Source organism: Columba livia, chromosome 15, assembly GCF_036013475.1.
Source record: "Columba livia isolate bColLiv1 breed racing homer chromosome 15, bColLiv1.pat.W.v2, whole genome shotgun sequence".
In the NCBI taxonomy this organism is placed as follows: Eukaryota; Metazoa; Chordata; class Aves; order Columbiformes; family Columbidae; genus Columba; species Columba livia.
Genome location: NC_088616.1, coordinates 11,823,162 through 11,847,829, shown reverse-complemented (window position 1 = coordinate 11,847,829; position 24,668 = coordinate 11,823,162). Strand labels below are relative to the sequence as shown.

General features: G+C 49.8%; 3 protein-coding genes across 12 annotated transcripts in view; 2 read left to right on the top strand and 1 right to left on the bottom strand.

The window, feature by feature from the left end:
• Nucleotides 1-5,744, top strand: part of LOC102093801 (uncharacterized) — a 47,910-nt gene extending 42,166 nt beyond the window's left edge. For all 9 annotated transcript variants that reach the window (XM_065031270.1, XM_065031266.1, XM_065031268.1 and 6 more), the window contains 8 exons: nucleotides 628-704; nucleotides 881-991; nucleotides 1,538-1,624; nucleotides 2,426-2,533; nucleotides 2,728-2,849; nucleotides 3,003-3,125; nucleotides 4,330-4,372; nucleotides 4,574-5,744. In XM_065031270.1, the coding sequence (XP_064887342.1) occupies nucleotides 628-704; nucleotides 881-991; nucleotides 1,538-1,624; nucleotides 2,426-2,533; nucleotides 2,728-2,849; nucleotides 3,003-3,125; nucleotides 4,330-4,372; nucleotides 4,574-4,651 (749 nt within the window). In that variant the 3' untranslated portion in view covers nucleotides 4,652-5,744. The remainder of the gene's footprint in view (nucleotides 1-627; nucleotides 705-880; nucleotides 992-1,537; nucleotides 1,625-2,425; nucleotides 2,534-2,727; nucleotides 2,850-3,002; nucleotides 3,126-4,329; nucleotides 4,373-4,573) is intronic.
• A 189-nt stretch (nucleotides 5,745-5,933) lies between these two features.
• GNG13 (G protein subunit gamma 13) lies at nucleotides 5,934-11,908 on the top strand. Its single transcript, XM_021290386.2, has 5 exons — nucleotides 5,934-6,615; nucleotides 8,696-8,794; nucleotides 9,324-9,624; nucleotides 10,654-10,775; nucleotides 11,388-11,908. The coding sequence occupies exons 4-5, from the start codon at nucleotides 10,678-10,680 to the stop codon at nucleotides 11,491-11,493; spliced, it is 204 nt and encodes a 67-aa protein (XP_021146061.1). The 5' UTR covers nucleotides 5,934-6,615; nucleotides 8,696-8,794; nucleotides 9,324-9,624; nucleotides 10,654-10,677; the 3' UTR covers nucleotides 11,494-11,908.
• On the bottom strand, nucleotides 11,901-24,664 carry CHTF18 (chromosome transmission fidelity factor 18). 2 transcript variants are annotated; one of them, XM_065031260.1, is made up of 22 exons: nucleotides 24,508-24,664; nucleotides 24,175-24,345; nucleotides 23,875-24,001; nucleotides 23,584-23,773; nucleotides 23,387-23,476; nucleotides 23,194-23,246; nucleotides 22,627-22,768; nucleotides 22,005-22,217; nucleotides 21,176-21,273; nucleotides 20,889-21,012; nucleotides 20,324-20,457; nucleotides 19,950-20,043; nucleotides 19,779-19,877; nucleotides 19,285-19,415; nucleotides 18,836-18,998; nucleotides 18,290-18,514; nucleotides 17,525-17,674; nucleotides 16,696-16,826; nucleotides 14,228-14,372; nucleotides 13,281-13,397; nucleotides 12,531-12,582; nucleotides 11,901-12,204 (listed from the first exon to the last, which is right to left on the bottom strand). In XM_065031260.1, exons 1-22 carry the CDS (start codon nucleotides 24,587-24,589, stop codon nucleotides 12,068-12,070), a joined length of 2,868 nt encoding a protein of 955 aa, XP_064887332.1. In that variant the 5' UTR covers nucleotides 24,590-24,664; the 3' UTR covers nucleotides 11,901-12,067. The 2 variants fall into 2 exon arrangements, with proteins under 2 accessions (XP_064887332.1, XP_064887333.1); XM_065031261.1 differs by having other exon boundaries at nucleotides 23,584-23,755.
• Between the last annotated feature and the right edge of the window lie 4 nt (nucleotides 24,665-24,668).

Genomic DNA, 24,668 nt, shown 5'->3' with positions numbered 1-24,668 from the left:
TAAATTGTCCAGACTAAAGCACGGTCCATAATTTTAGGCAGGAAGAATGTTTTTGTATTTGAGCATGGATTTGTTTAGTACACTTCACACAAAATACTTACTGAAAGGAAATGCAAAGCTCTGTTACATCACAGCCTTGCCGATGGCAGTGTGTGGCTGAGCGTTATGGTAAGGGTTTAATGATTTGTTTATTACCTCATGTTGTTATTTCAGCCGCTGATAACTGTGGTCACCTATCTGTTTGCTACTTGTCAAGGTGTATTCTGAAATGAAAGATTTATATGGGAGATATTCAGCTGCTAGTAGAATTCTTGGAGGTATGAGATACTGAGAGTGTGTCACACTGTATTGTGGTGTGATGCACATAATGAGGATTTTGTCCTGTGATGACTTAGTCTAAATTGCATTCAGTTCTTTGTAGCTTTCCAGAATAGCGTTTTACAGTTGATGTTGGTTTTTCCATTCACAACCTACAAAAAAAATATTGTAAAATTGCTGTACACACTCATCTTTTTTTGTTAGGCTTCTGCTGAAGCATATCTGTTACTAAGTTAATATTTTGCTTGTGTTCACACTCTATAGTTTTCAGGGAATACAAGATATGTTTTGGATTTTTATTTCTTGCAGGATCTCCTTTGAAAGACGGTGTTCTAATTAAGCAGGCACTCAAGCTCCTTTACAGCAACGTGTCACTGTACAGGAATGTGAGTCTGGTTTAAAACTCTGTTTCTGTGGCCCATCAAGTGTTTGTATATATTACCCATCTAGTCTAGTTATTTCTCCAATGTAAGAATTTACTATCGAACCCTTTTCTGTCTGAATATTTCACAGCTCTGACAACAGATTTGACTTTGTTTACGAATGTTCTGCTGTGTTTCAGCCCAAATGCTGGAGTTCCCTCATCATGATCTTGGGCAGTAGCAGTTTGCTGGAAAAAAGTGGGCACCTACATCCTCTATCCCTGAAAGAACCGCCACTGGACTTCCAAAGGGTAAGGGAAACATGCTGTGAAACAGGAGAATCTGATGTCTTGGGTTTAGACAAGATTTCATTTGATGTGGGCATTGGTTCCTTCTTCTAATGTTAACTTGACAGTGCCTCGTCAAATACTCCTGTGGTGTTTGCACTCTGCAGGATGTTGTGATTCAGGAGTCTTAAATACAACAGTAAGCAGATTAATTCTGCTTGCAGCTCAATGCCTAATGCTGATTCTGTATCTTTTAATGTTGAGGTGGATCAGATGACAAAGCGAATAGGAAAGCAGTTTAAGAAAAATGTGTTCAGATAGTCCTAAAGAATCAGTATCTGGGTATTTTCTTCACAAGAACAGAAATAACTGGTCTGCTAAGCACAGGAGGTGAAAATTAAGAGGTTATGTGATGTGGTTTTGGTAGCACCTCAACTTAATCCTTGAGTATGATGTTGAACAGTCAACTTCATCTGTAAAAGAAAATGCTGAAAAATAGAAGTAAAAGCATGTTAAAGAGCCATCTTGGACACCCTTCCCCTTACTTGTGACTCCTGACTTGTGTTGCAGGGGGTGCTTGCTGCCAGCAGCGGCCTTTTGGAGGAGCTGAAGGCAAAAATTAATGTTTCTTTACCACCTACTATTTTCTCTCCTCATGTAAGTGTGCACACGGTGATAAGGAAACTTACCCTTTGTTTTACTGTGCTTGAAGATACAGCAGTATTGAAAACACTTGGATTATTTTCAAAAGCTTTTAAGAGGAAGTCTGAAGATTTGGGGGGGGAATTGGCAGAGGCTGTTCTTATCTGCTGTAGCCCGTGCTGTCAGAAGTTAAGAAAAATCTGAGGGTGCTTCTGGTCTGATGCAATCTTCAACCTAGGACAAGCCTTATTTCAGCACTGTCCAAGTTTATAAAGTGGGAGGGTTGGCAATAACTGATCCTCTTTTAACTTCTCCTGGGCTGATCTTGTGTTGCATTCAAACTGCAGACTGTCCTTTAAGACTTGGCACTGGCTTTGTCTCAAAATAGCCCAGAATTTCTCAACTTGTTTTGAACGGTGGTTTCAAATGTAGTGGAACATGTTTAAAGATGGCTTGAAATGTATTTTATTCTTTTTTACTTATTTTGAGGAAATTACATTTAGCGTACTCTACAAATAAGCGACTACTGGGCAAGAAGCTATTTATTTTTCACTTAATTCTGCTTCTGTGAGGGTGTGAGACTTCATGTTTCTGGGAGGATTTTGAGATTACCAGGAGAAATATGCCATTTAAATAAAAGTACATATTTTATTCCCCTTTATTTTGGTCTTCATGAGATTCTTTGGATGTCGTGTCTGACTTCCAACCTGTTTGACTGGGATGTAGTAACTTGGTGCTGATTTGACTGGGTATGATATACAAGTAGTGGGAAAGTGTCTTAAATATGTCTCTTTTTCTTGATATCTCTTCCTGTAGTTGCACCATGAGGCTTGTCTTATTCTTGCAGTACAAGCAATACAACAGATGCTTTTTTGTGACCTTCCATACTTGAATTCCTTCTTAGAGATAGCCCTGGCTTTTGGGGTGAGTCCTAGATATTGATTTCTGTTTTAAGAGATTAAACCAAATTAAATTTAGGATCTGTGTAGAGATTTTTTAGACACATTTAACTTGGTTTTCATCCCCTTTAGCTTTGCTGACCTTTAATTTACTCTGATTTTCCTAAGAAATGACTGGCAATTAGGTTAAATCACTGCTCTTATTTTATCTCTTCCTAGAATAACTTTTGGGCTCTGAGGCTGTTATTGGACCATCTTTCCTATGAAGAACATGTTCTCCATGGCACTGTCAGCCTGATTTTGAGAGATCTAAATCGTCAGAAAGCAACAATGCTAAAACTGTGAGTAAACACTTGCTCCCTGAGGTCCGTTTATGGAAACGTAAGAGCAGACCTGCAGCAGTAACATTCAGCAGAGCTATAATCCTAAGCTCTAATGCTAGGAATGAATAGGAAAGTTGTCTCTGAATATGTGTTCTGTTTTCTGTTGCGTAGGTGGCAAAACCTTGGTCCCCAGTACGTGGGTGAATTCCTTTGCCTGTTCCTGACGTGCAGGCACCAGAAGATGCAATCCATTGGCCTCTTCACTCTGAGTATTATTACAGAGAACCTGCATATGTAAGTGTGAACCTACTTCACAGCCGAAGAGAATAATTTCAAATCTACCACAACCACGATGTTCAGTATCTTTACCATTGCTAATAACAGGGGAGAATAAAAAACAAGAATTAATTGTGAGTTAAGACTGTTAATGAAGAGAGAACTACCATCAGTGTTGCAACACAAAGGTTTTTCTGTGTTACCTGTTGAAACCAAATGGCCTTTTCACTTCGCGGTGTCCAATGTTATAAAAAAAACATGTTGTCTGATCTTGGCAACCCTGACCAGTTGTCAAGATGACATGTGGTACAGTCTAGTTCTAATATTTAAATATCACTGACATCAACAACCACCAAAAAACCTTAACTGGGACTTTATAGCAAACCAAAAACCAGAGATTTGGGAGCATACAGGCACTGTAATGCAAACTGGGGACAGCATTAGGTTTCTGCCTCTCATCCTCATTTTAAAAGAAGAGACGCCACCTGCTCTGCAGCAGCACAAAGCTTCAGTGGGTGGGGAAAACAGTTCTGGACAAGTCCAAGTGCTTTATTTAGATTACAAATGATAACAGAACACCGATGTGTCACTTTTGAAACCACTGACTGTTTATAAGTATAATCCTCGCTCTTCTGTGTTACACAGTGAAGCATTATAGGCTTTAGAGAGATGGACTTTAATGTATTGACGCAGTAGTTTTCTAATTAATTGGCTCTGTGGTTGTGTACCGGAAGGCAGAGTAATTGCCTGCGCTGGCACTTTAAATTCACACGTAGCTGATGGCAGCAGAGAGTGGTGAGAGTTTGCCTCTTAGTGACTGTCTTATGTGGAAATTACAGACCTGTGAGTTGACTTTCTTTGTGAAAACCTTTGCTGCATGTAGCTGAGAGTAAAATACCCAATTTCACTCAGTTGTGCATGATCTAAGTTGTATTTTACAAATTTGCAATTCCATTAATTGTCTCTTTTTGTTTTGTGAGGCTTTACAGTGTATGCTCTAGCACTTACCAAAGTGAATCTGATGAAATCCTGTTTCTTATGGTCTTTGTCTTAATTATTTTACTGTACATCTGATGCTGAAATTATCTCCATTTGGAAGTTTAGGTGAATAGTTGGAGTAGCCTTGTAAAGCTTTGAGTAATGCGAAACTCAGAGTGGCTGAGACAGGGGACCGGTCTGTCCTTGTGAGAAAATGGACTAAGAACCTCTATCTGCTTTTCAGGTGTCCATGGGCAAAGCATCTTTGCAGCTTCTTTCACAATGCGGTGAGTATCTCTAGTTTAAAATGTGACAGCAAAGCATGTCAATGACAACTGTATTACTTGTCAATTAGATATTTAAATATATCATTCAATATATCATGTATCAAATATATCATATGTCAATGTAATTTATTATGACATTATTATAAAAATTACTGAAGTATACTAGCAAGTATACTAACTAGTTTTTTTTCCTCTGCCCAGGGATTAAGGCACCTGCCCCTTGGCACCACAGCTCATCATGAAATCTTGAAGTTCATGAGCATTTTTGAAAAACTGTAATTTGGCGAAATCTTCAGGAATATTTTCCAGTTTGTCTTAACCTGAGAAATCTCTTCCTGAAGTCTCTTGTGTTTTACTTCAGTTGACACCTCCAAAATCATTGAGCTAAAAACTGACTTCAGACAAACCCACAACTGAGATCCTGGGTGAAGATGGTGAACAGTGGCTGCATTTCAGCAGATGTGTTTGGGAAATGTCCTGTCCTGCAGGTCCATGTATTAAGTAGCTGTTTAAAGAGGGAGTGGGTTTAAGTTTTGGGTTGGGTTTGTTTTGTTTTAAAATGGTCTACAGAGAGATGCTGACCAGGGAGGAAGGAGGAGAGAGACACACAGATGAAGTAGAAAAGCACCACAAGTCTTTACTTCTGTGTTGCACAGATGCGCTGTGGGCGAGATATTTGCAGCAGAATAACTGCTGAGAGAGGAAATAAATTTTAAAAAGAAACCTGCGTCTCCACAGGTGTACAACAGTGTGCAATAAAACGCGGTTTGCACACTTTTATATAACGTACAGGGTGTTTCAAAGAGATGGACCCAATTTTGTTGAAGTGCAGGCCTCAGATTGGGTCCATCTTTTTGAAACACCCTGTGTAGTTATGAAGAACAAGCTACTCTTGAGATGGAAGGACATGAAATGAGGCTTTCTTGCTCACTTCAAGAAACAAGATTCAGGAAGACTTAATGCAGTAAATAGCTTCTTTTCTTTGTAAATAAAAATGAAGGTCTAGTTTTCGAGGTTTTCAATACTGGGGCTTTTGTTTTCTGTGGTAGGTGACTTAGACTGATGCTGATGGTTCTCTGGGTTTCTCAAATCCTTATTATAATGGTAATTTTAGGAGTTAACTTTTATACTGTGGAGGGAGAAAGACAGCAATATTTCTGGGCTGGTTTCTGCCCTTTGCTCTGCTACGATACCGTCTGCGTTGGTTTGGCAGTAAGGGGAAAAAAGTCCTAATATGTGATGAGCTGTATTTTGCACATTTAAGGCTTTCAGTGGCTTTTGCTCTAAATAAGCAATGCTATTCAAGTATTCTGCTAATGTGTACATGCATCTAAATCAACATAATGTTCAGTAAAACTCCAGAAATTCTGTCGTTGGTTCTCTTTGGGGTTTTTTTTGTGGGTATTCTGGGGTTGGGATTTTTGAGGGACTTTTTGTGTGTGTTTTTTGGTTTTGAGGGGGCTTGGAGGTTCTTTTGTGGTGTGCTGGTGTTGGTTTTGTTTTGTTGTTTTTCTATAAAGCAGTTGCTGTACCTTTATCTCGTGCTACCCATGTTGTGGCTGAAGGGGAACAAAAAAGGGAGAAGGGGGCTGCAAACACTGATCTTTGTAGGTACTGTATTGACGTTCTCTGCTGTGCCCCGGTATCAGAAATGCTCTGGGGCTCTCCCAGCAATACAGGGCTTGGGCAGTTGGCTGCTCTGAAGGCTCCTTAGCTCCCCAAAATAATCCATAGGGTGTCACATTGTGCTTTGTCACTTTGTGGGTGTAAAAAAGCAACAGCAAAGCCCAAAACAATAACAGCAAACCCAAAGCAAGCCCTGACTGATATCAGACTGAACCTGGACTGGGCACAGACCTCATTGTCACCCTGTTTGGTGCCCTGTGCAAGAGGGCCCAGGGAGGGGGGTGTTTTGTTACCCCTGGATTTACCAGCACAAAGAAGGGCTTGTAACTCCTTATTTACTGTAAGTAATATCATATCTATTCATTATTTATCCACTTCTGAATTGTAATGAATTATGGCAACCCTTATGGTGAGGGTTATACTGTAGATAATGATATAATATTTTATGTATGAGAAAAAGACTTTCTCTGAAGATCTGCACTTTGGACACAGGTTGGAGAGACAAGTATCATCATTACAGTCAACCCCAGGAGAAAGCATCTTCCCGGTACCCAGAGACTGTGACTAGTGTAACTCCAAAGGTAAACTGGAGGCTGATCTTGTCTGCTTTGCTCCAGGTATAACTGAGATAAGCAGAGCTCATTAAAAATGGAAATGCATGGTTTGGAGGGGAAAATGGGCACCTAGAGCTTTCTTGTCCAAACATTGTATTTTAGCAAACAGAACTCTGCTGTTTTAGCAAGTGTGTGTATAGCCGATCCTGCCAAACAATAAATAGAACATTGGCAATGAAGTGCCTGTATTGAAAATGAAATTTCATCTGAAAGTAGTGAAATTGTCTGTATGTTCTTGAGGTCTGGAAGGGGAATGCCATCAGCTAATGGCGTGATGGGCCTGCGGGCCAAGGAGCTGCCTGCCTGTGTGCGTCACCATTGATTAGGGACGGGGTTTCTGAAATATATTGCTAATCAGCTAATTGTTTACAGGCCAGAGGGGGGAGTTCTCAGTATAATATTTAAGAACAAATAAACAACTCCCCCAGTCTAGTGCTGCCAGGAACCCCCTGTGGCTCTTCCATCTCTGCTCAAGGGGTTGGCGATGGGTAAGTGGACAATGAGGCTGAGAGGATGGGAGTTGTGGGCAACTTTATCATCTCAACTATATGGACAAAAAAATAGTTTGCAGCCCCAGCACCAGCATTATGCTTCCTCTGCTTGGGACAGTGCTGACAGCATTTCAACCAAGGACACTAATTAACCTCTGAAATTAGTTTATCCCTTTGGAGTACGCACCAGAGACCAGAGTTCTCTAAAATACCATCCCAAAGAGCCAGAATTAGCAGCTGGTGCTGAGGACAGACCCTGCACTTCCCTGGGGTGAAGGTGGTGGGAGCTGGTGGCTCCTTGCTCGTGCTGTCCCTCATCCCCTGACAACACCCCTGGGTTGTGCACAGTGTTTGTCACCCCCAGCATCCCTGTCTTCTCCCACAGCATCCCTGTCCTCTCCCGCCACAGCAGGGAGGGGGATGCAAGTCCTTCCCCAGCTACCCCAGGACACAAAGCAGTCACACTCCTCCAGCTGCCTGCCAAACCAAAAATACTCAGTTTTAATAACTGGAGTAAGCAAAGTCAAAAATGGGCTCATTGCTGGCTGCCAGATTAACAGATGGCTACAATCATTAATATTGCAAAACTTCAGGAGTTCATAATTCTTTAATCTACAAAGCCGGTGGGGGTGGTTAATGTGGACCCAGCAATCTGCTGTCCTGAGAGGTGTCACCCACCCCGTCCCCATCCGTCCCAGACCCCCAGGAGTCAGCTGCCTGGCCAGGACAAGGCTCCTGTCTGCAGCAGTGGATCCTGCAGCTGGGCAGGTGTTGCCTGCAGGAGGAATGGGCTCGATGAACCCCCCAGGTTTAGGGCTAGTGTTGATGGTGGCTCCTAAATTCACCCGTATGGCTCCACCAGCCCCACTCAGCCCTTGCTGCCATCAGATTGTGGAAAATCCACAGAAACCCAATAACCCGTCTCCAGTGTCATTTTCTCATTAAACCCAAGCCTTTCCCATAATTGTTTGGAGGCAGCGTGGGGAGATTACGATTGATGTCAACAGCCGGATAATCTGACCCTGATCATCAGCGCTGGTGGTATTTGGAGCATAGAGAGGGTGCCCTGAGCCCCAAAGGAGCCCCACACCATGCCACTATTTGCAACAAAGCAAAGCCCAGCATTGGTGTTACAGCAAAAATATATATTATTTCACTTGGATGAAAAAGTATGAACGGGTTCAGGGTTTGGCCCCAAACAGCTCCATTGATTCCTGGCCCAGCCCCAGGCTCCAGGTTTCTCTAGAAGGGCCCGTGGCTCCGTGAGGCTGCGGGAGCCTCTTCCAGCATCGATCGGGGCTGGGGGAGCCTGGCTTGGCCCCCATGCTCATTGCCCTCCTGCTCATAGAAGTGTGTGTATTATTATATATATATATATAAAAAATGTATTTATGTATGTTATATAGTATATAATACATTTTATATAATATAAAATATAAATATATATATAAATATATATAAATATAAAAATATAATATAAATTCCAAATACACACATATGAATGTATTGACCTCCACATATATGATATATATGTTTGTATGTGTAAATATGTATGTGTATTTATACGCACACATACTCCTCTTTTTTCTCAGTGTATCTGTTCATTAGACATTTGCATGTGTTTGCATAATTGGCCGAATCCCACCCAGGTGTGCTGCAGAGAGGACAAACAGCCGCCCATACAGACACAGGTAGGCTTAGGGCAGCTTTTCCATGTGCAAACCTTGCTTTCCTTTTGCTTCAGCAGAAAAGCTGCTATCACCAAAATTACCTAAAGTTGTTTTTTTTTAATTTCTTAATGAGTGATAGAGGGCTGGTGGAGGATTTTTTCACTTCTTTGTGGTTTTGCTTTTGCATCAATTATATTGCTTTAATCAGTTAACTCCTACCGGGCTTTTGTCCCTCCCTGCAAGTTGCACATTATTATTTTTTAACACTGTTGCACTTTTCCCCTTGTGCTGACCCTGCCCCATCACCCACCATATGTTTAGTCTCCAACTGCTCACTTTGTGCATTGATTTTTTTTATTATTATTTATTTCTTTTAACAGCCCCGTCTCAGAAGCATCCCTGCATCTCCCTGCCCCCAGCCCGGGGAAGTGGGAAGAAACAGATAATCCAGGCACAGCAGCTGGGAGGGGATGCAGGCAGGGATGCAGGCAGCAGCACGGGCCTCCCTGGGGTGTCCCACCCCATCACCCCCTCTCCTTTTGTCCCCTAGGGCGGTGGAGGACGCTGGGTAACCCCGTTTTGGCAGCTCGGCCGCTGGGTACCAGGATGCTGCTTCCATCCCGGGCGCTTCACGTTCAGCGGAGCCAAATCCCCCAGGAGCAGCGGGGGGAGGACGTTCCCATTATCCGGCTCCTGCCGTGGCGGAGGCAGCTGGACCAGCCGCGCATTAATAGATTACACGGAGGATTTGGGCTCTTCGGCAGCGAGGGGAGCGCTCGCAGGAGGGAAGGCCAGGGCGGCTCGGGGACGGACGCAGCTCCTGCTCCACACTGACACCTACTCCAGCCAAGGTCGGTGGAGGGCTCGGCCGCGGGGCTGGGATGCTACTGGGATGGCTGGAGCGGGGATGCTGGTTCCTGGTCGGTGGGGAATAGGAGCCCTGGGGAGGCCAAACTGCAGGTGGGGGTTGCTGGGCACTGGGTGCTTGTCTTCCCCCTGCCTGGCTGTTTTTTGGGGGGATGCTCTGCAGAGAAGTCGGGCTGGGGGAGCTGGGGCAGCTGCTGAGCTGTGCCGGTGTGTGGTTGGATTTAAGTTGTGTCCGTGCACGGCTGGATTTGAGCTGCTGTGTGGTTGGGTTTGTGCCATGGCACTGGGGGCTGCAGCTTGGTCAGGTCTGCAGGATGGGGTGCGTGGTCATCCCCAGATTTCAGCCCCCCCCAGGTGCAAAATGAAGTTGCTGGATGCTGCCTCTGCGTGCTGGAGGGTCTGGGGTCACGGCAGGCCATGGGCAGGGGACGGTCCCCTTGTGCCACCAGTTCTTGGGGTGCTGCATAGAGCCAGGTGCTCATGGGTTTCATGTGACTATCATCACAGCTTGTGTCCCATCGGTTGCTGTGCCTCAGTTTCCCCATCATTCACATCCCAACTGTTAGCTGGTACCCAGGGCCACTGGTGTGGGGTGGAGGGAGAAAATGCCCATGTGGATGGCCAGAAATTGCTGCTGGCCCTGCTTGGGGCTGTGCCTGGGCAGAGGAGGGACAGACACCCCCCCACTCCCCAAATAGCCTCGGGTTACTGTTTACCGCTCTCCACCCCAAGCAACAGCAACACCCAAATTCAGTCAAATCTGGCCCAGCCCTTGGGTTTTGCATGTGCCCCAGGTGCGGCTACAAAAGGGCGGCACAGGGCACCTGCCCCACACCCCCAGGTAAGTGCAGCCTTTGCATTGTGAAATCAACCCCAAAGGCTCCCAGAACTGCGGGTTTGGGTTGGAAATCTCCCCCGGCACATGGTGACACGCTGTCCCCACCCTGGGGGACCTTCTTTGTGGGGGTGCAGAGCTGTTGGGGGGGGCATGGCACCAAAGTTCTCATTTTCAGCCCCGCAGAGCCCCAGGCTGAGCCATGGACGAGTGGGACCTCCCGCAGTGGAAGAAGGAGGTGGAAAGCCTCAAGTACCAGCTGGCCTACAAGCGGGAGATGTCGTCCAAGACCATCCCCGAGTGAGTGCTGCCCGCCCTCCCCTCCCAGTACCCCCAGTCCAGCCCAGTAGCAGCACATGGCTTTGCCCAGCTAGGAGCAGAGTCCGGCTCTTCTCCACCCCTGTCCCTCTCCAGATCACCTGGGAGCTCTCAAAATAAGTCAGGTTTAGAGATTTTTTTTTTTTTTTTTTTAAGTCACTTTATTGTTCAAGTCCTCCAACCCCCGGCACTGGGGTTTAAGGTTTTAAGCTCCCACTGAGCTTAAAGACTTATAAACCTGGAAAACAGTTACAGAAAGGTTTTTGTCTCCCCTCCCTGGTTTGTACCTCGTTGCTTGGGACAAGTCTCCCCAGTTTACGCAGCCCATTGCCCTCTCATCTCTTAAAAGGGACGGAAATAGAAAAAGAGCAGCTTTAGTGAATAAGTTTTAAAACCCAACACAAAGTCTGTCCCCATGCTGAAAGCCACAGATATGGGGACAAAAAGCTTTTATTAGAATTTTTCTTGTGCTTAACTCCCCCAGCTGAAAATGGGCGCAGCTCCTGCATGCCGCCCCCAGAGCCGGGGGACTCGTTCGCAAAGCACTGGGGGTGCAGGTGGGGGCTGCGCCCACCCTTGGCTCCGTCTCCGCAGGTTCGTGAAGTGGATCGAGGACGGCATCCCCGAGGATCCCTTCCTCAACCCCGAGCTGATGAAAAACAACCCCTGGGTGGAGAAAGGAAAATGCACCATCCTCTGAGGGACCGACCCCCCCGCGGCACCTCCTGCTGCTCTCGCTCCCCATCACTGAATGTACTTTTTTATTAGCTAGCTTCCGAATATGACTACCTGAACAAAAACCCTACCCTCATCTGGTCTTATTATTTTTAGAAGTGTTTCTTTTCTATATAGAGGGGCAATGGGGAAAACATGGGGGTGGGCAGGGTGGGGGGACAGGAGCAGCAAAGGGTCCAGTCTCAGCCCTATACTATGGACATCAAGCTGGCACGTTTGAACTTGCAAAGGAAGAAAACTTTTATAAAACATTTTCAGTGATTTTAAATAGCCTTTTGTATATTGTAGAATACAATTTTGCAGGGGAAAAAAAAGGGTAAAATACGGCAAACAAGGGATTATAAATGAAATAAACACAACAATACTTCATGATTATTTTATATATATATATTTTATTTTTTTATTAACAAAATAAATGTATACCAAAAAAACAACTGGGGATCATGCACACACACACCCCATCCATGGGTTAGAAAGTCAAGTCAGCTTTATCCCTTCAGTTCCACCTATAGAATGTCCAGGGGTCCATCGCTGCCCCGCTAGAGCAGGTCCCGGATGTAGATATTCCTCCTGACGGCATTGGAAACCCCTTCGTTAAAGCGGAACCAGACGTCGCTCCTGCCCACCGCCTTTCCCATCTGGCTCTCGATCGACTCTTCCTTGGAGGCCTGAGGGGCTGTGGGGGGAAAACTGATGTCAAAAACTCTGAAGCTGTGACGTTACACCCTGTGCAGGGAGGTTTGCAAGGGCTGATGCCCCTGAAGCCCAGATCAGCAAACACATGCGGTACCCACATCAGTGCTCCCCAGCTATGGGTATTTTCTGGCCCTTTGGATGCTGCCAAAATTTATGGAGCAGTTCCCTCAAACATCCCCACGCCACTGATTCCCCCCCCCCCCCCATTCAGCATTTGGAGACAGAACCCCAGTTTGGGCATCCATGTGAGGTCCAGGGACCCCCCTAAAGCAGCACCCATGGTCCCCATATCCCTCTGCCACCTACCCGGAGCTGCAGCCACCCGCTGAATCGGCCGCCCAAAAAAGTCAGTCTCGGGCTGCAAAAATAAACCAACAAAAAAGCAGGAGGTGAGCACAGCTCCCATTCACAAACAGCCAAAAGCCACCCCGGTGTCTCTCCATGCAAAGCTAGACACTTGTGACGGGCCTAGGCAGGGTCTAAAGCGGGGTCTAAGGGTCCACTCGCTGGGGTCTCGCTCAGGGCTGCTCCAGCTCCTTCCTCCAAACCCCCGGTGCTGGAGCTGGATGCAAATCCTGCAGAAAGGGCCAGCGGCCTCAGGAAAAAAAAAAAATGCAATCTGCATTCAAAATAGAGTGGGGAATACAAAATGTAAGGCTTGTGGTGCTAAAGCAGGTTTTACAGACAGCTGAGGTCTCAAAGCTGAGCCTGCAGAGAGGGGAACGTGGCCCAGGACCCCTCTTGTGTGCAAACCCTCCCCAGCACACAAGCAGCTCTTCCACTGAGCCAAAATTCAGCTTTTTGAGCCCAAACATCCCCCTCTCTTTCCCTCTCCCAGCCCTGAAAGCTTTGCAGGGCACATAATTGCACCCCTCCCCGCCCAGCTTGGATCCAATTCATCCCCATCTTTAAACCCAGTGATGCATTTATGGGACGTGTGGTGTTGAACTATTCTAATAAAGGAAAACATACTAAAAAATAAATAAATACCAATGGAGCCAGCCAGTCGCTAGCACACACTGGTAGGAAATGGGGTGTAAATCTCAGCCCCCTCACCTTGTCCTCCCCCGCAGCCGCCCTGCGGACGATGTGCTCCAGCCACTGCTGGTGGTTGGGGGGCTCAGCCCCCCCATCAGCTGGGTCCCCCGCCTCGCCGAGGCCATTCCCAGGCTCCTGTGGGGAGGAGAGATCTGAAACAGGGCTCTGAGGTTTGGGCATCCCCCTTAGTTGCTGCAAGCTTTGATTACAATATCCAAACAACACATTAAGCATTGTTTTTATCCTTTTCTGTCTCACAGCAGCACACGGGATCAGCCCCGGTGGCGCTTCAGGCACGTGCGTGTTTGCAGGCCTTTCCCTGGGCCTTCACAGTCTGCACTGTGTAAACAAGGAGCCTCCGGAGATGTTCTTACAGCATCTCTTTACCCCATACATTCCCCCAAGATGCTCTAAAAAGAGGCTCTCGGGGTTTAATTATCCCCGCGGCACCAGGGCAGGGCAGGCAGCAGCTACACCTGAGCCACTTCTCAGCTTTTTCCACCCATTTCTACCTTCTCCTGCCTTCTGCCTGCTGCTCCACGCAGGGTTTGTGGCGGGCAGAGTGATTCTGCTCCTGCCAGGGCCTTTGGGAATATGTAAGAGAAGCAACGAGGGAATGTGCAGGCAGGAGAGGAGCTCGGCTCCCTCACGGACATGAACAAATCACAGCCAGATGAACTAAAATTCCCTTCTCATCGCAACCCTCGTTAGAGAGTTTAAAGCTTTAATTTACAGTGAGCATTTCCTTCCCGAATTCCTGCACAAACATGAGCCTTCAGGCTGATGACCCGGCGCAGCTGTGCTGCCCACAGGCAGATGTGCAGCCAGACGCTGCGCCTGGGGCGGGGGTTTAATCCTGGATTTCCATTTGCAGAGCAAAAGCCACCGAGTCCCCACCCCAGCCCTAAGAACTTTATCCCCATCAACAGACCCACCATCCCCCCCGAACCCACAGCCGTCCCTACCTGGCCCAGGTTTCGCGCCTGCAGCAAAGCCTCCGTCCTCCTCATCTTCTCCAGCTCGATCTCCCTGGCGATGAGCTGCTTGGCCTGGTAGCTCAGCTGCCGGCGAGCCGGCAGGTCCGGGAACCGGCACACGGCCTCCACGTTCCTGCACCGTGGCGGAAACAGGCAAAAAAACCATCAGTATTGAAAATAAAAAAGCATTCTGCAAACCGCAGCCTCGCACAGAGAGACCTGCCAGACTCCAAGCCCCGTCCCCACCAGTGTGATCCTGGCCCCTGTGCCTCAGTTTCCCCATCACTGCTCTCTCCGTTATGCCCGGCACAGCAGAGCCATAGCTGCAGGGCATCTCAGCTGAATGGGAACTCAGGAGGGATTAACATGCTTTTTTCATCTCGGTTTTAATGCAAGAAGAAGAAACCGCAGGCAGGTCTGTGCCAAACCGATTGCCCTGAAGAAGCCGTGGTCATATCCCAGCGTGGGCACAAGTGGCACCATGAACCTTCATGTGAACACTGAGGTGTGCACAGGGAGCTGTTTAATTAAGATATGGCCATAAGCAGTAATTCTGGCTAGTCAGAGAAGTCTTATTGCTAACAAGGCTGGTGCACCAGGTCTGGAACAAAGCCTTTTCCAGCACCGCAACAGCCCAGGGGCAGCCCCAGCACCGAGCGGCCTGCTGGGCCGGTTCCTCCACCAGCTGTAAATATTTCACACTTTATGCACATTCAATATTATTCCCCTTAAAATAAAGGCAACAAAACAGACTACCAGAGAGCTTTGCAGTCATTCAGAAATCACAGAATCACAGAATCGACTGGGTTGGAAAAGACCTCAGAGATCATCGAGTCCAACCCTTGGTCCAACTCTAGTCCGTTTACTAGATCATGGCACTAAGTGCCATGTCCAATCTCAGTTTAAAAACCTCCAGGGACGGCGAGTCCACTACCTCCCTGGGCAGCCATTCCAATGCCTGACCACTCTCTGTAAAGAATTGCTTTCTAATATCCAGCCTAAATTTCCCCTGGTAGAGTTTAAGCCCATGCCTCCTTGTCCTGTTGCTAACTGCCTGGGAGAAGAGACCAATCCCCACCTGGCTATAACTTCCCTTCAGGTAGTTATAGAGAGTGATGAGGTCACCTCTAAGCCTCCTCTTCTCCAGACTAAACAACCCCAGCTCCCTCAGCCTCTCCTCATAGGTCTTATGTTCAAGTCCCTTCACCAGTTGTGTTGCTCTTCTCTGGACCCACTCCAGCACTTCAATGTCTTTCCTGAATCTATGATTTAAAAAGTTTTACAGAGAAAACATGAGTTTTGTTGTCAACGACAACTCTGCTTGTCAGAGAGATGCTGGGATGTGACTTGCAGGTGGCACCAGTACGTGACACCCGCGCCGTCCCAGTCATCACCTGCATGGCCTGTAAACCAGCTCAGACTTTGCCAAACAAGCAAAGCAAAACAAAGCAATGGGTCTGCTTGTGCCACATGGCTCCTGGTGTCTCATGGTTTCCCTACAGCCACATTTTGGTGGCACAGCCTGGCATGGGGAGGGCAAGAGAGGACGGTTCTTGCAGCCCCTGCAGGCCTTTCCATGGAAAAAAAAACCCAAACATAAAGTGCTTCACTGTAATTAGATACAGCTGCTCAATTTAACAGAGGCTAATTTTTGTAATTAACTTTGCACCAGGAAGACATTAGCCTTCCTCCTAGCTGTGGTTGGGTCTGTATTACTTCATCGAAGCCTTGGGAGTGTTTACAGCTCTGTATATACTCAAAGCACAGTGTATACACTTAAAGCGAGACTTAACTCTAGCAAGGGCTGGCTATTAATATACAAATTAACTGTGGCTACAGTGAGCTCCTGTGTGCAATGTGCCCGGGTGGACCTGCTCTGCTCAGCAGCTTCAGTCCCTCCTCTGCCAGCTCCGGTGAGAGCCAAAGGCAGCTGCTGCTTTTCCTTTAATCCCATTAAAGCAAAACCAGCCCTGCTTTGGGTTCCTGGGCTCCTCTTTTTAAAAAATTACAGAAAAAAAACAGAAAATCCCTGCAGAGCCACTCCCATGGAATCATAGAATCATTTTGGTTTGAAAAGATGCTCAAGATCATTAAGTCCAGCCAATCCCCCACCTCCCTGAGAACGTCATCTCCATGTCTGTTCAACCTCTCAAGGGATGGTGACTCCACCACTGCTCTGGGCACCCTGTTCCTTTCAGGAACCCCCCAGGTCCCTCAGCCGCTCCCATCACACTTGTTCTCCAGCCCCTTCCCCAGCTCCGTTCCCTTCTCTCAACTCGCTCCAGCACCTCAAGGGCTTCTTGGCATGAGGGACCCAAAACCGAGCCCAGGATTCGAGAAACCTCTGGCTGCAGGAAACCAACTCAAACCCACGATGTCTTTGGGCTCAAACTCCTCTCTGAACTCTCTGCTGTTTCTTTGGAGCCCAACACCTTCTCCCCGCCCTTGGGACTTACGGGTCCAGCTTGTAGCCGTAGTGGCCCTCGGGCAGGCGCTCCTGGCGGTAGGTGAGGTTGTAGGCCAGCATGGTGCTGATGAGCTCCGCCAGCTGCTGCTTCTCCTTCAGGCTGTAGAGCTGCGTGTTCACCTGGGGAGGAGAGCCAGGCCCAGCATCACTGACCCAGAATGACTTTGAAACATAAAAATAACCTGAAGTGGGAGGTTTGGCTCTATCTGAGAAAGGACAGTTAACATCAGCAAGGTTCAGACCAAGTTTAGTTTCCTATCACAGAATCACAGACTGGTTTGGGTTGGCAGGGACCTTCAAAGCTCCCCCAGTGCCACCCCTGCCATGAGCAGGGACATCTTCACCAGCTCAGGTTGCTCAGAGCCCCGTCCAGCCTGGCCTGGGATGTCTCCAGGGACGGTTCATCCACCACCTCCCTGGCCAACCTGGGCCAGGCTCTCACCACCCTCAGGGGCAACCATTTCTTCCTTGTGTCTGGCCTGAGTCTCCCCTCCTTGTGTATCAGGGACACAGGTACATCACAGAGCAGGGACAGACCTTTCTGATAGCCCAAAGGGTAAATGCAACCAACACAACTGTGTGTGCAGGTGAGGTGCTGCAAGGAGACAGTGACAGTCCCCAAACCCACGCTCAGGCCAAGGCCACCCCTGGTGCAGGTATCTGGAAGGTGTAGGACACCGTCTCCCAGCCCCAGCACTTGGGTATCTCAGCACTGTATCACCAGCTTTCACCCAGCCTCTGCTCCAGGTGTACATCAAACAGATCCCAAATTTGGGACAGAGGTCTGGGACAGGGAGAGGGGGCCAGTGGGGACTCACCGGTCGGAGCTTCGGGGCGATGATGTCCAGGAGCAGACACAGCACCTCCAGGATGAAGGACTGCTGCCCCGTGCGGCTGCGGGCACTGGGCGTTATCCCCAGCATCATGGACATGACGAGGTTCTGCATGTGGTTCAGCTTGGCCAGGGCCTGAGTGGGGAGTGCAGGGACAGCTCAGCCACGGCTGCAACCACAGACATCCCCGTAGGGGACAGAGCTGGAGACACGCAGCCACCATGCCCTCCCCCGTACTTAGGATCATAAAATCATAGAATCATTTTGGTTGAAAAAGACCCTCAAGATCATTCAGTCCAAATGTTACCCCACCTGTGGCACTGCCCCATGTCCCTGAGAACCTCTTCTCCGTGTATGTTCAACGCCTCCAGGGATGGTGACTCCAGCACTGCCCTGGGCAGCCTGTTCCAATGCCCCACAGCCCTTTGGGGAAGAAATTGTTCCCAAGATCCAACCTCAACCTCCCCTGGCGCAACTTGAGGCCGTTTCCTCTGCTCCTGGCGCTTGTTCCTGGGGAGCAGAGCCCGACCCCCCTGGCTCCAAGCTCCTTCCAGGCAGTTCAGAGATCAGAAGGTCTCCCCTCAGCTCCTGTTCTCCAGCTGAACCCCCCAGGTCGCTCAGCCGCTCCCATCACACTTGTGCTCCAGCCCCTTCCTCAGCTCCGTTCTCTTCTCTCAGCTTGCTCCAGCACCTCAAGAGCTTTCTTGGCATGAGAGGCCCAAAACTGACCCCAGGATTCGAAGTGCTCACCTCGTGCTGGCTGCTGGGATAAGCCAGCCGGGGGACGCTGGTGGCTGCAAAGAGCAGGTGAAAAGCCACGGGCAGGAAGGGCAGGTATCGCAGCAGCTGGAAGCTCTGCCGGTGCAGGACAGCCTGGCCCAGCAGGTCGGAGAAGCCCAACCACTCCAGCGCCAAACAGACTGAGCCGAGACTGGAGTCCCGCTGCTTCATGTTCAGGAAATTCTCGTACAGACCCTGGAAGCGAACACAGGATTAGAGAAGGCTCGAGGTCATGCAGATGGTCATAGAATGATCAAATAGTTTGGGTTGGAAGGAACATTTAAGGCTCAACTAGTCCAACCCCCTGCCACAAGCAGGGGCATCTTCACACAGATCACGTTACCCATTGTAGCATCCCACTACAACACCCCAACACTCCATCCCAAATTAGCACAATCCAACTGCAGGGAGGGACCTCCCCAGGCACCACCCATCAGCCATGGACCCCCAGATCAGGAGCCATCCTTGCTCTGGCTGGCACAGCCCGGCTCTTACTCCCTAAACCATCTGATCTACCTGGGCCAACTTCTCGTGCTCCCCCGAGGACGTGGCGAGGTGCAGGACATGGTGGAAGCGCTGGGAGGACACGTTGAAGCCAGCTGTCCCCCCAAGGTGTGCCAGGTCCTCATCGCCCACCAGTAGCTGGGTTGGCAAAGCGGGGTCCATCCCAATCCTGTGCCTGGGGGGAGCCCAAAGGGAAGGAAGAGCTCAGAGTGCCCTCAGCCCTATATGGACCAGCAAGGAATATTTGGACCCTTGCAAACTGGGCTGAAAACAATAACAACGCCAAATTATTGGGCAGTAAAGAAAGCAGCCAAAGAGCATCTGGACACGCAAACTGGTGACAAAGCCAGGTCTGCTGCAACTCTCCAGGATCCTTCAGGTTTTTCCACTGTAGGTCTTGGAATACCACAAATCAGCGTGCCCCAAGCAGACAGCAGACCTTATAAATCGCCCCCCTTTACCTTTGGACCCTTGGGAGCTGGAAGATCTCTTGCCAGATGGAGAAGAGCCCCTTGTTTTGGTCCTTCAAGCCGATCTTCATGGTCTGCACCATCTGCACATTCAGCTCCTTCTGGCCCCGGCCGTGCAGGAACTGCAACAGGAGAGGCTGGGGAGACACGGCCATGGAGAGAGGAAGGGGATGCCCCCCACAGCCTGTTGGTGCTGGGAAAGACACAGACACCTTGCTCTTCCTCATGTCGTAGGCGAACTGAGGTTAAAAATAACACAGGGAACAGGGTGGATCTGCCTGGGACACAGTTTTTTTCCTCCATCCCCATCTGAGCTAGAGCAAGTCTGTTGGTGATCATTTCCCTGTGCTGGGAGGCCAAATCTTGAATCCTGGGGTGAGCTTTGGGCCTCTCAGGACAAGAAAGCCCTTGAGGGTCTTTTCCAACCAAAATAATTCTGTGATTCCAAGTCTGTGTCCCCCAGAACCCTCCAGCGACCCCCATACCTGCAGGGTGTTGATGCAGGAGCGAATGTCATTCTCCGTCTTCTCGCACAGGGCCAGCAGCGCGCCCGTGTCCGCCCGCATGCCCTGCCGCAGGGCGATCTGCGGGAGAGGGGGTCAGGAGGGGGGTTCCCTGCCCGGGGAGGGACAGAGGAGCCCTGGGCTGTGCCGCACCTCGCAGAGCCGCTGGACCAGCCGCGACGGGGCCGTCCGGGGGAAGGTGAGCAGGAAGGATTGCTGCCGCAGCGGCCGCAGGGCAGGGACGTACCTGGCAAAGGGAAGCACAGGGGTCTCTGAGTGACCCTAGCAGAGGAAAATATCCAGCTATTAATGCTCTGTTCTGAGAGAGATGGATTATTTGTCAGCTGCACGGACACCGCTGCACGGCTGGGCATGCACAAATGCAACCATACACCTACACCTAGCTACAAGTCACCCCAGATACAAAACCTGGAGGGGTTGAGGAAAGCTGAGCATGTTGTAGTTTTACTTTTCATAAAGTACTTCTCAGCTCTCCAGCTCTCCCCAGTCCCGCGGGTGACACTCACTGGTCGTTGCAGATGCAGATGATGGGCCGGAGCAGCAGCCCACCCTCGCGCCGTCTCCTCCGGCCCACGCCGGCCGCTGCCTCGCCCTCTGCATCCTTCTGGTTGATGATGTTGAGCAGCACGTTGATAGATGCCTTGGGGAAAAAAATACAAACTCAAGGACAGAAGGGATGTATTCTTGCTGTTCAGTGGCAAGAACCCACTCGTAAAGGGGATGAGCTGCCAAGAGGGCAATAATCAGCACGGCCTGTTACGACAGGACAAGGTGATGGTTTTAAACTAAAGGAGGGAGATTCAGACCAGACACGAGGAAGAAATTTTTTATGCTGAGGGTGGTGAGAGCCTGGCCCAGGTTGGCCAGAGAGGTGGTGGATGAACCATCCCTGGAGACATCCCAGGCCAGGCTGGACGGGGCTCTGAGCAACCTGAGCTGGTGAAGATGTCCCTGCTCATGGCAGGGGTGGCACTGGGTGAGCTGGGAAGGTCCCTGCCAACCCAAACTATTCTATAATTCTATGAATTAAGTGGTTACTGCAAAAGGTGGCCAGGTCTATGCTGGGCTTACTGTGGGTGCACCGTCTATCTCATCAATGATCAGGCAGTTGGGCTTCTCGTTGGCACCCAGCACAGACTTCATCTGGGTAGCAGCTTCAATGCGAGTTTTGAAGACCTCAGGACTGCGGTCATCACTGCAAGACAAATCAGTGACAGGCTGCTGTGGCATCACCTTCATTGCAATATCACCTCCATCACAGCATCATCTCCATCACAGCATCACCTCCATCACAGCATCACCTCCATCACAGCATCACCCCCGGCAGCTCCTGGGCTGTGCAGCCAGTACAGACTCACCTGGCGTTCATCTCCACAGCGTTGTATCCCGCATGCTTCGCGATGACGTGGGCCAGCGTGGTCTTTCCCAAGCCAGGCGGGCCACAGAGCAAGGCTACCTGAGGCAGGGAGGGGGGGTCAGTGGGGCAGCACTGCCTCCAGCACCCACCAAGGCTGCTGTGCAAGGAGATGAGCATCTACAGCCTGCAAACTGGGCCTGGGAGCTGATGCACTGGTTTGCAGACACACAGGGAGAAGGGAAAGTCACTGGAGGAAGTAGACTATAACAGAAACTCATCCTGGCAGCATCTCTTGTGTGTATGTTTAAGTTTGCAGAGCAATAGATAGAAAAGGCAGAACAAAATCCCATCCCGAATTACATTCCTGAGAATCAATGCTGTTAACATTTATATTTGTTTCCACTTTTTTATATCCTCTCACTGGGCAGGCTGAAGCTGGTAAGCTGGCCTGGGTGTGTTATGTCTGCTCCCTTTAGGTTTTGAGCATCATTGTTCTTTTCTGCATGCAGAAACTCTGGCTCAAAAGTATGTCGTATCTGCCCCTAACAGATAAAGCCAAGATCAACATCTTCTAAAAAGGGTACATCTTTCCTCAACTGGCCAATTAATTTGGCTGGAGGAAGTCTGTTCCCCTCCCATTGTTATCACATTACTCAAGCTAAAATAGAACAGGCAATGAGAAAACCTCCTATTTGCCAAAAGGCAACAAGGAATCCAATTTCTCCTAGACCTGTCCTGGAAGAGAAAGGGAAGACCCTGCTCCTCACCTCGGTGGCAGGATGAGTGGGACAGGAGAGGAGACCCCCCCAGCAGCCCCCTGTCCTGCTCACCTTGTATTTGGGTCTCTTGTGCTGGTCCAGCTCAGCCTCCAGAATCTCCTCAGTGAGCTGAACCTTCGTTTTCCACTTATTCTGCTGCTCCTTGGGCTGGTTGAACGGAGGACGAGCTTCAGTGCTGGGCTTGCTCTTCTTCACAGCATTCTCCTTCCCGAACACCACTGTGTCCCAGAGCTTCAGCCACTTGAGAAGGCAGCGGTTTGTGTACTGCATGGTGGGCAGGAAAGCAAGGAAACCACATCAAACCTCGGAAGGATCCAGCCAAGGACAGAGAAGGGCCTCTCCATGGCTTAAATCCAGCATGGTCTGCAGAGGAAGGAGCAGGGAGGCAACGCAGAGCATATCTGCCCAGAGCAGACCCACCCCCACTGTCCATCTGTCTTGGCTCAACCCAGCACTTCTCAGCCTCCTCCATAATTTCCAATTCCCTAGAATACTTACAATATTCCAGAAAAACCAAAATAGACAGCAATTCTTATCTAAGGTCCACCCAATCTTTTTTTGTGCTGAAAGCTTCACAACCAAAGGCAGCACCTTTGTGATCCCACCACATGAAGCGTTATAAAAATGGTAAAGCCACCCGAACCCCAAGCCCCCACCTATCCCAGCACCTCACATCATCACTGAGCAGCTCCATGTAGCGCTGGGGAGTGAACTTGTCCACCCAGAGACAATGCAGCCCAGACTCCTCCTCATCTGCTGGCTCCACGTCCCCGCTGGGCTGCGGGCTCTCGGTGCTGGTCTCGCTCTCGAGACAACTGCAAGAAAGAATTAACTTGGCCCAAACTACCCAGGGAGTCACAGAATCATAGAATCATTTCAGTTGGAAGAGACCCTCAGGATCTTCAAGTCCAACCATTACATAGGTCCAGCACTAACCCATGTCCCTACGAGCCTCTAAACACCTTTTAAACACCTCCAGGAACGGTGACTCCAACACTGCCCTGGGCGACACATTCTAATGCCTGACAGCCCTTTTTGTGAAGGATTTTTTCATAATATCCTTTTAAACACCTCCAGGGAGAGTCAGAACAGAGCTGGGAATTACAGCCAGACTTCCCCAGCTGGGGATGCTGAGAGCAAAGAGGCTCCTCTGCCTACCAGTTCCCAAAACCTGGACCCCCACTGGAGCATCTTGACAGCGTGGCAGGGATAGGAATAGGATTTCATCCCAACATCTCACCTGTTAATTATCTCTGTCAGCTGCTGCGACGCCTGCAGAACGTGTCTTCGACGCTTGAGCACAAAGAGCGCAAGAAGGGAATCAGAGACACCCCGTTAACCCACAGCTGGGTGGAGCAGGGATTTGGGAGCCAAGGCTGTGTCTATCCAGGGGTGGCAGGGGAAGATGGGAAGGTGGGCATAAGATGCGATACCTCTTCATTCACTTGTTCCTTCAGGTAGGAGAAAGGCACCCCCAGCAAGTGGAGTGGTCTGCGTGCATTCCAGCCCAGGCAACTGGAGAGCTGCGAGGACCAGAAGACACACATCAATGATGCTCAGCACAAATATCCCCTCCCGAACTGGATGGAGGTCACCGAGAAGCAAGCCCAGCATTCAGATCCCTCCTTACCTCCACCCCTGTCCTGGAAGGATCATCCTTCAGCACCATGAAGACCCTGGTGCCCTCAGTGGACGTCACGTTGACATAGTCCTCCAGGATGGGTGGCCGCTTGAGGACTCGCTTCTTGGAGGGTGGTGTTGTCTGTAGTGGGACCATGCCGCTCATCTCCAGGTGGTCTGAGCTGGAGAGCATCAAATTCCTTTAGCAGGGGCGAGTGAAAAAGCCCTCGAACCCCACCTTTGGTCAGGTTCGAGGGCTTTTCCCTCGCCTCTGCTAAAAGTAGGGTTCAAGGTGGCCAACCTGGTAGTGTGGAGAGCAGAAGGTGCCTCTGCACCAGCATCCTGGAGGATGTCAGGAGCCAACTCATCATCTGCACCAAAGCTGAGCTTCTTAACAGCTTCCAGGCGCTGCCGCTTCAGTTTTGGGGCTGAAGGAAGGGAAGACAAGAACAAGAAGCGGAGGGCAGGAGGACGAGGAGAAGCACCGTTGATTGAAGGTTGGTACCTGCTGCTCCTCCAGCAGCACCGGGTGGGTGGGGAGAGGGGTCAGCAGCACCCGGGGACCCACCGGGGCCGCTCACCTGGCTTTGACCAAACCTACTGTGGGCTGTGGGTGGCGATGGGGAGCCGGGGGGGACACAGCCCCGGTCCCTCTTCCTGGGGTTGGTGCCCTCGGGGTCGCTGCCCCCGGGGGGGACGTCGGGTTCATCCGGTGGGTGCCTCCTGCCCCGGAATTGGGAGAGTTTGGGGCCAGCGAGTGGTGATGGATCATCTGCAAAATGTTACACGGTGGTACCGATCACCGGAGGGGACGCGCGGTAGGGCGGGCACAGGCGGCTCCGCTGCCCGCCGCGCAAAGCCCGGCTCCTGCCCGCGCCCTCCCTCCTTCCGCCACCGTCTGCGGTACCGGACACGGCGCCGCAGCAGCACCCACCTCCCAGCTCGGCCAGCACCTCCAGCTCGTCCGCGAACCGCTCGTAGAAATCATCGTCGGGACCCTCCTCGGTGTCCGCCATGGGCCCCACTCCCGCCCGCCCCGCGCTTCCGGCCGCCGCGCCGCGGAGGAGCCGCTGCTGATTGGACTCAGCCCATTGG

Excerpts from the sequence above, each read along its gene's own strand:
- GNG13 (XM_021290386.2), top strand. The coding sequence starts at position 10,678 with ATGGACGAGTGGGACCTCCCGCAGTGGAAGAAGGAGGTGGAAAGCCTC. Across the intron at positions 10,776-11,387 it reads TCGTCCAAGACCATCCCCGA|GTTCGTGAAGTGGATCGAGG; the intron begins GTGAGTGCTGCC and ends CCGTCTCCGCAG.
- CHTF18 (XM_065031260.1), bottom strand. The coding sequence starts at position 24,589 with ATGGCGGACACCGAGGAGGGTCCCGACGATGATTTCTACGAGCGGTTC. Across the intron at positions 19,878-19,949 it reads TGGTCCAGCGGCTCTGCGAG|ATCGCCCTGCGGCAGGGCAT; the intron begins GTGCGGCACAGC and ends CCTCTCCCGCAG. Across the intron at positions 18,515-18,835 it reads AGCACGAGAAGTTGGCCCAG|GGTCTGTACGAGAATTTCCT; the intron begins GTAGATCAGATG and ends GTTCGCTTCCAG.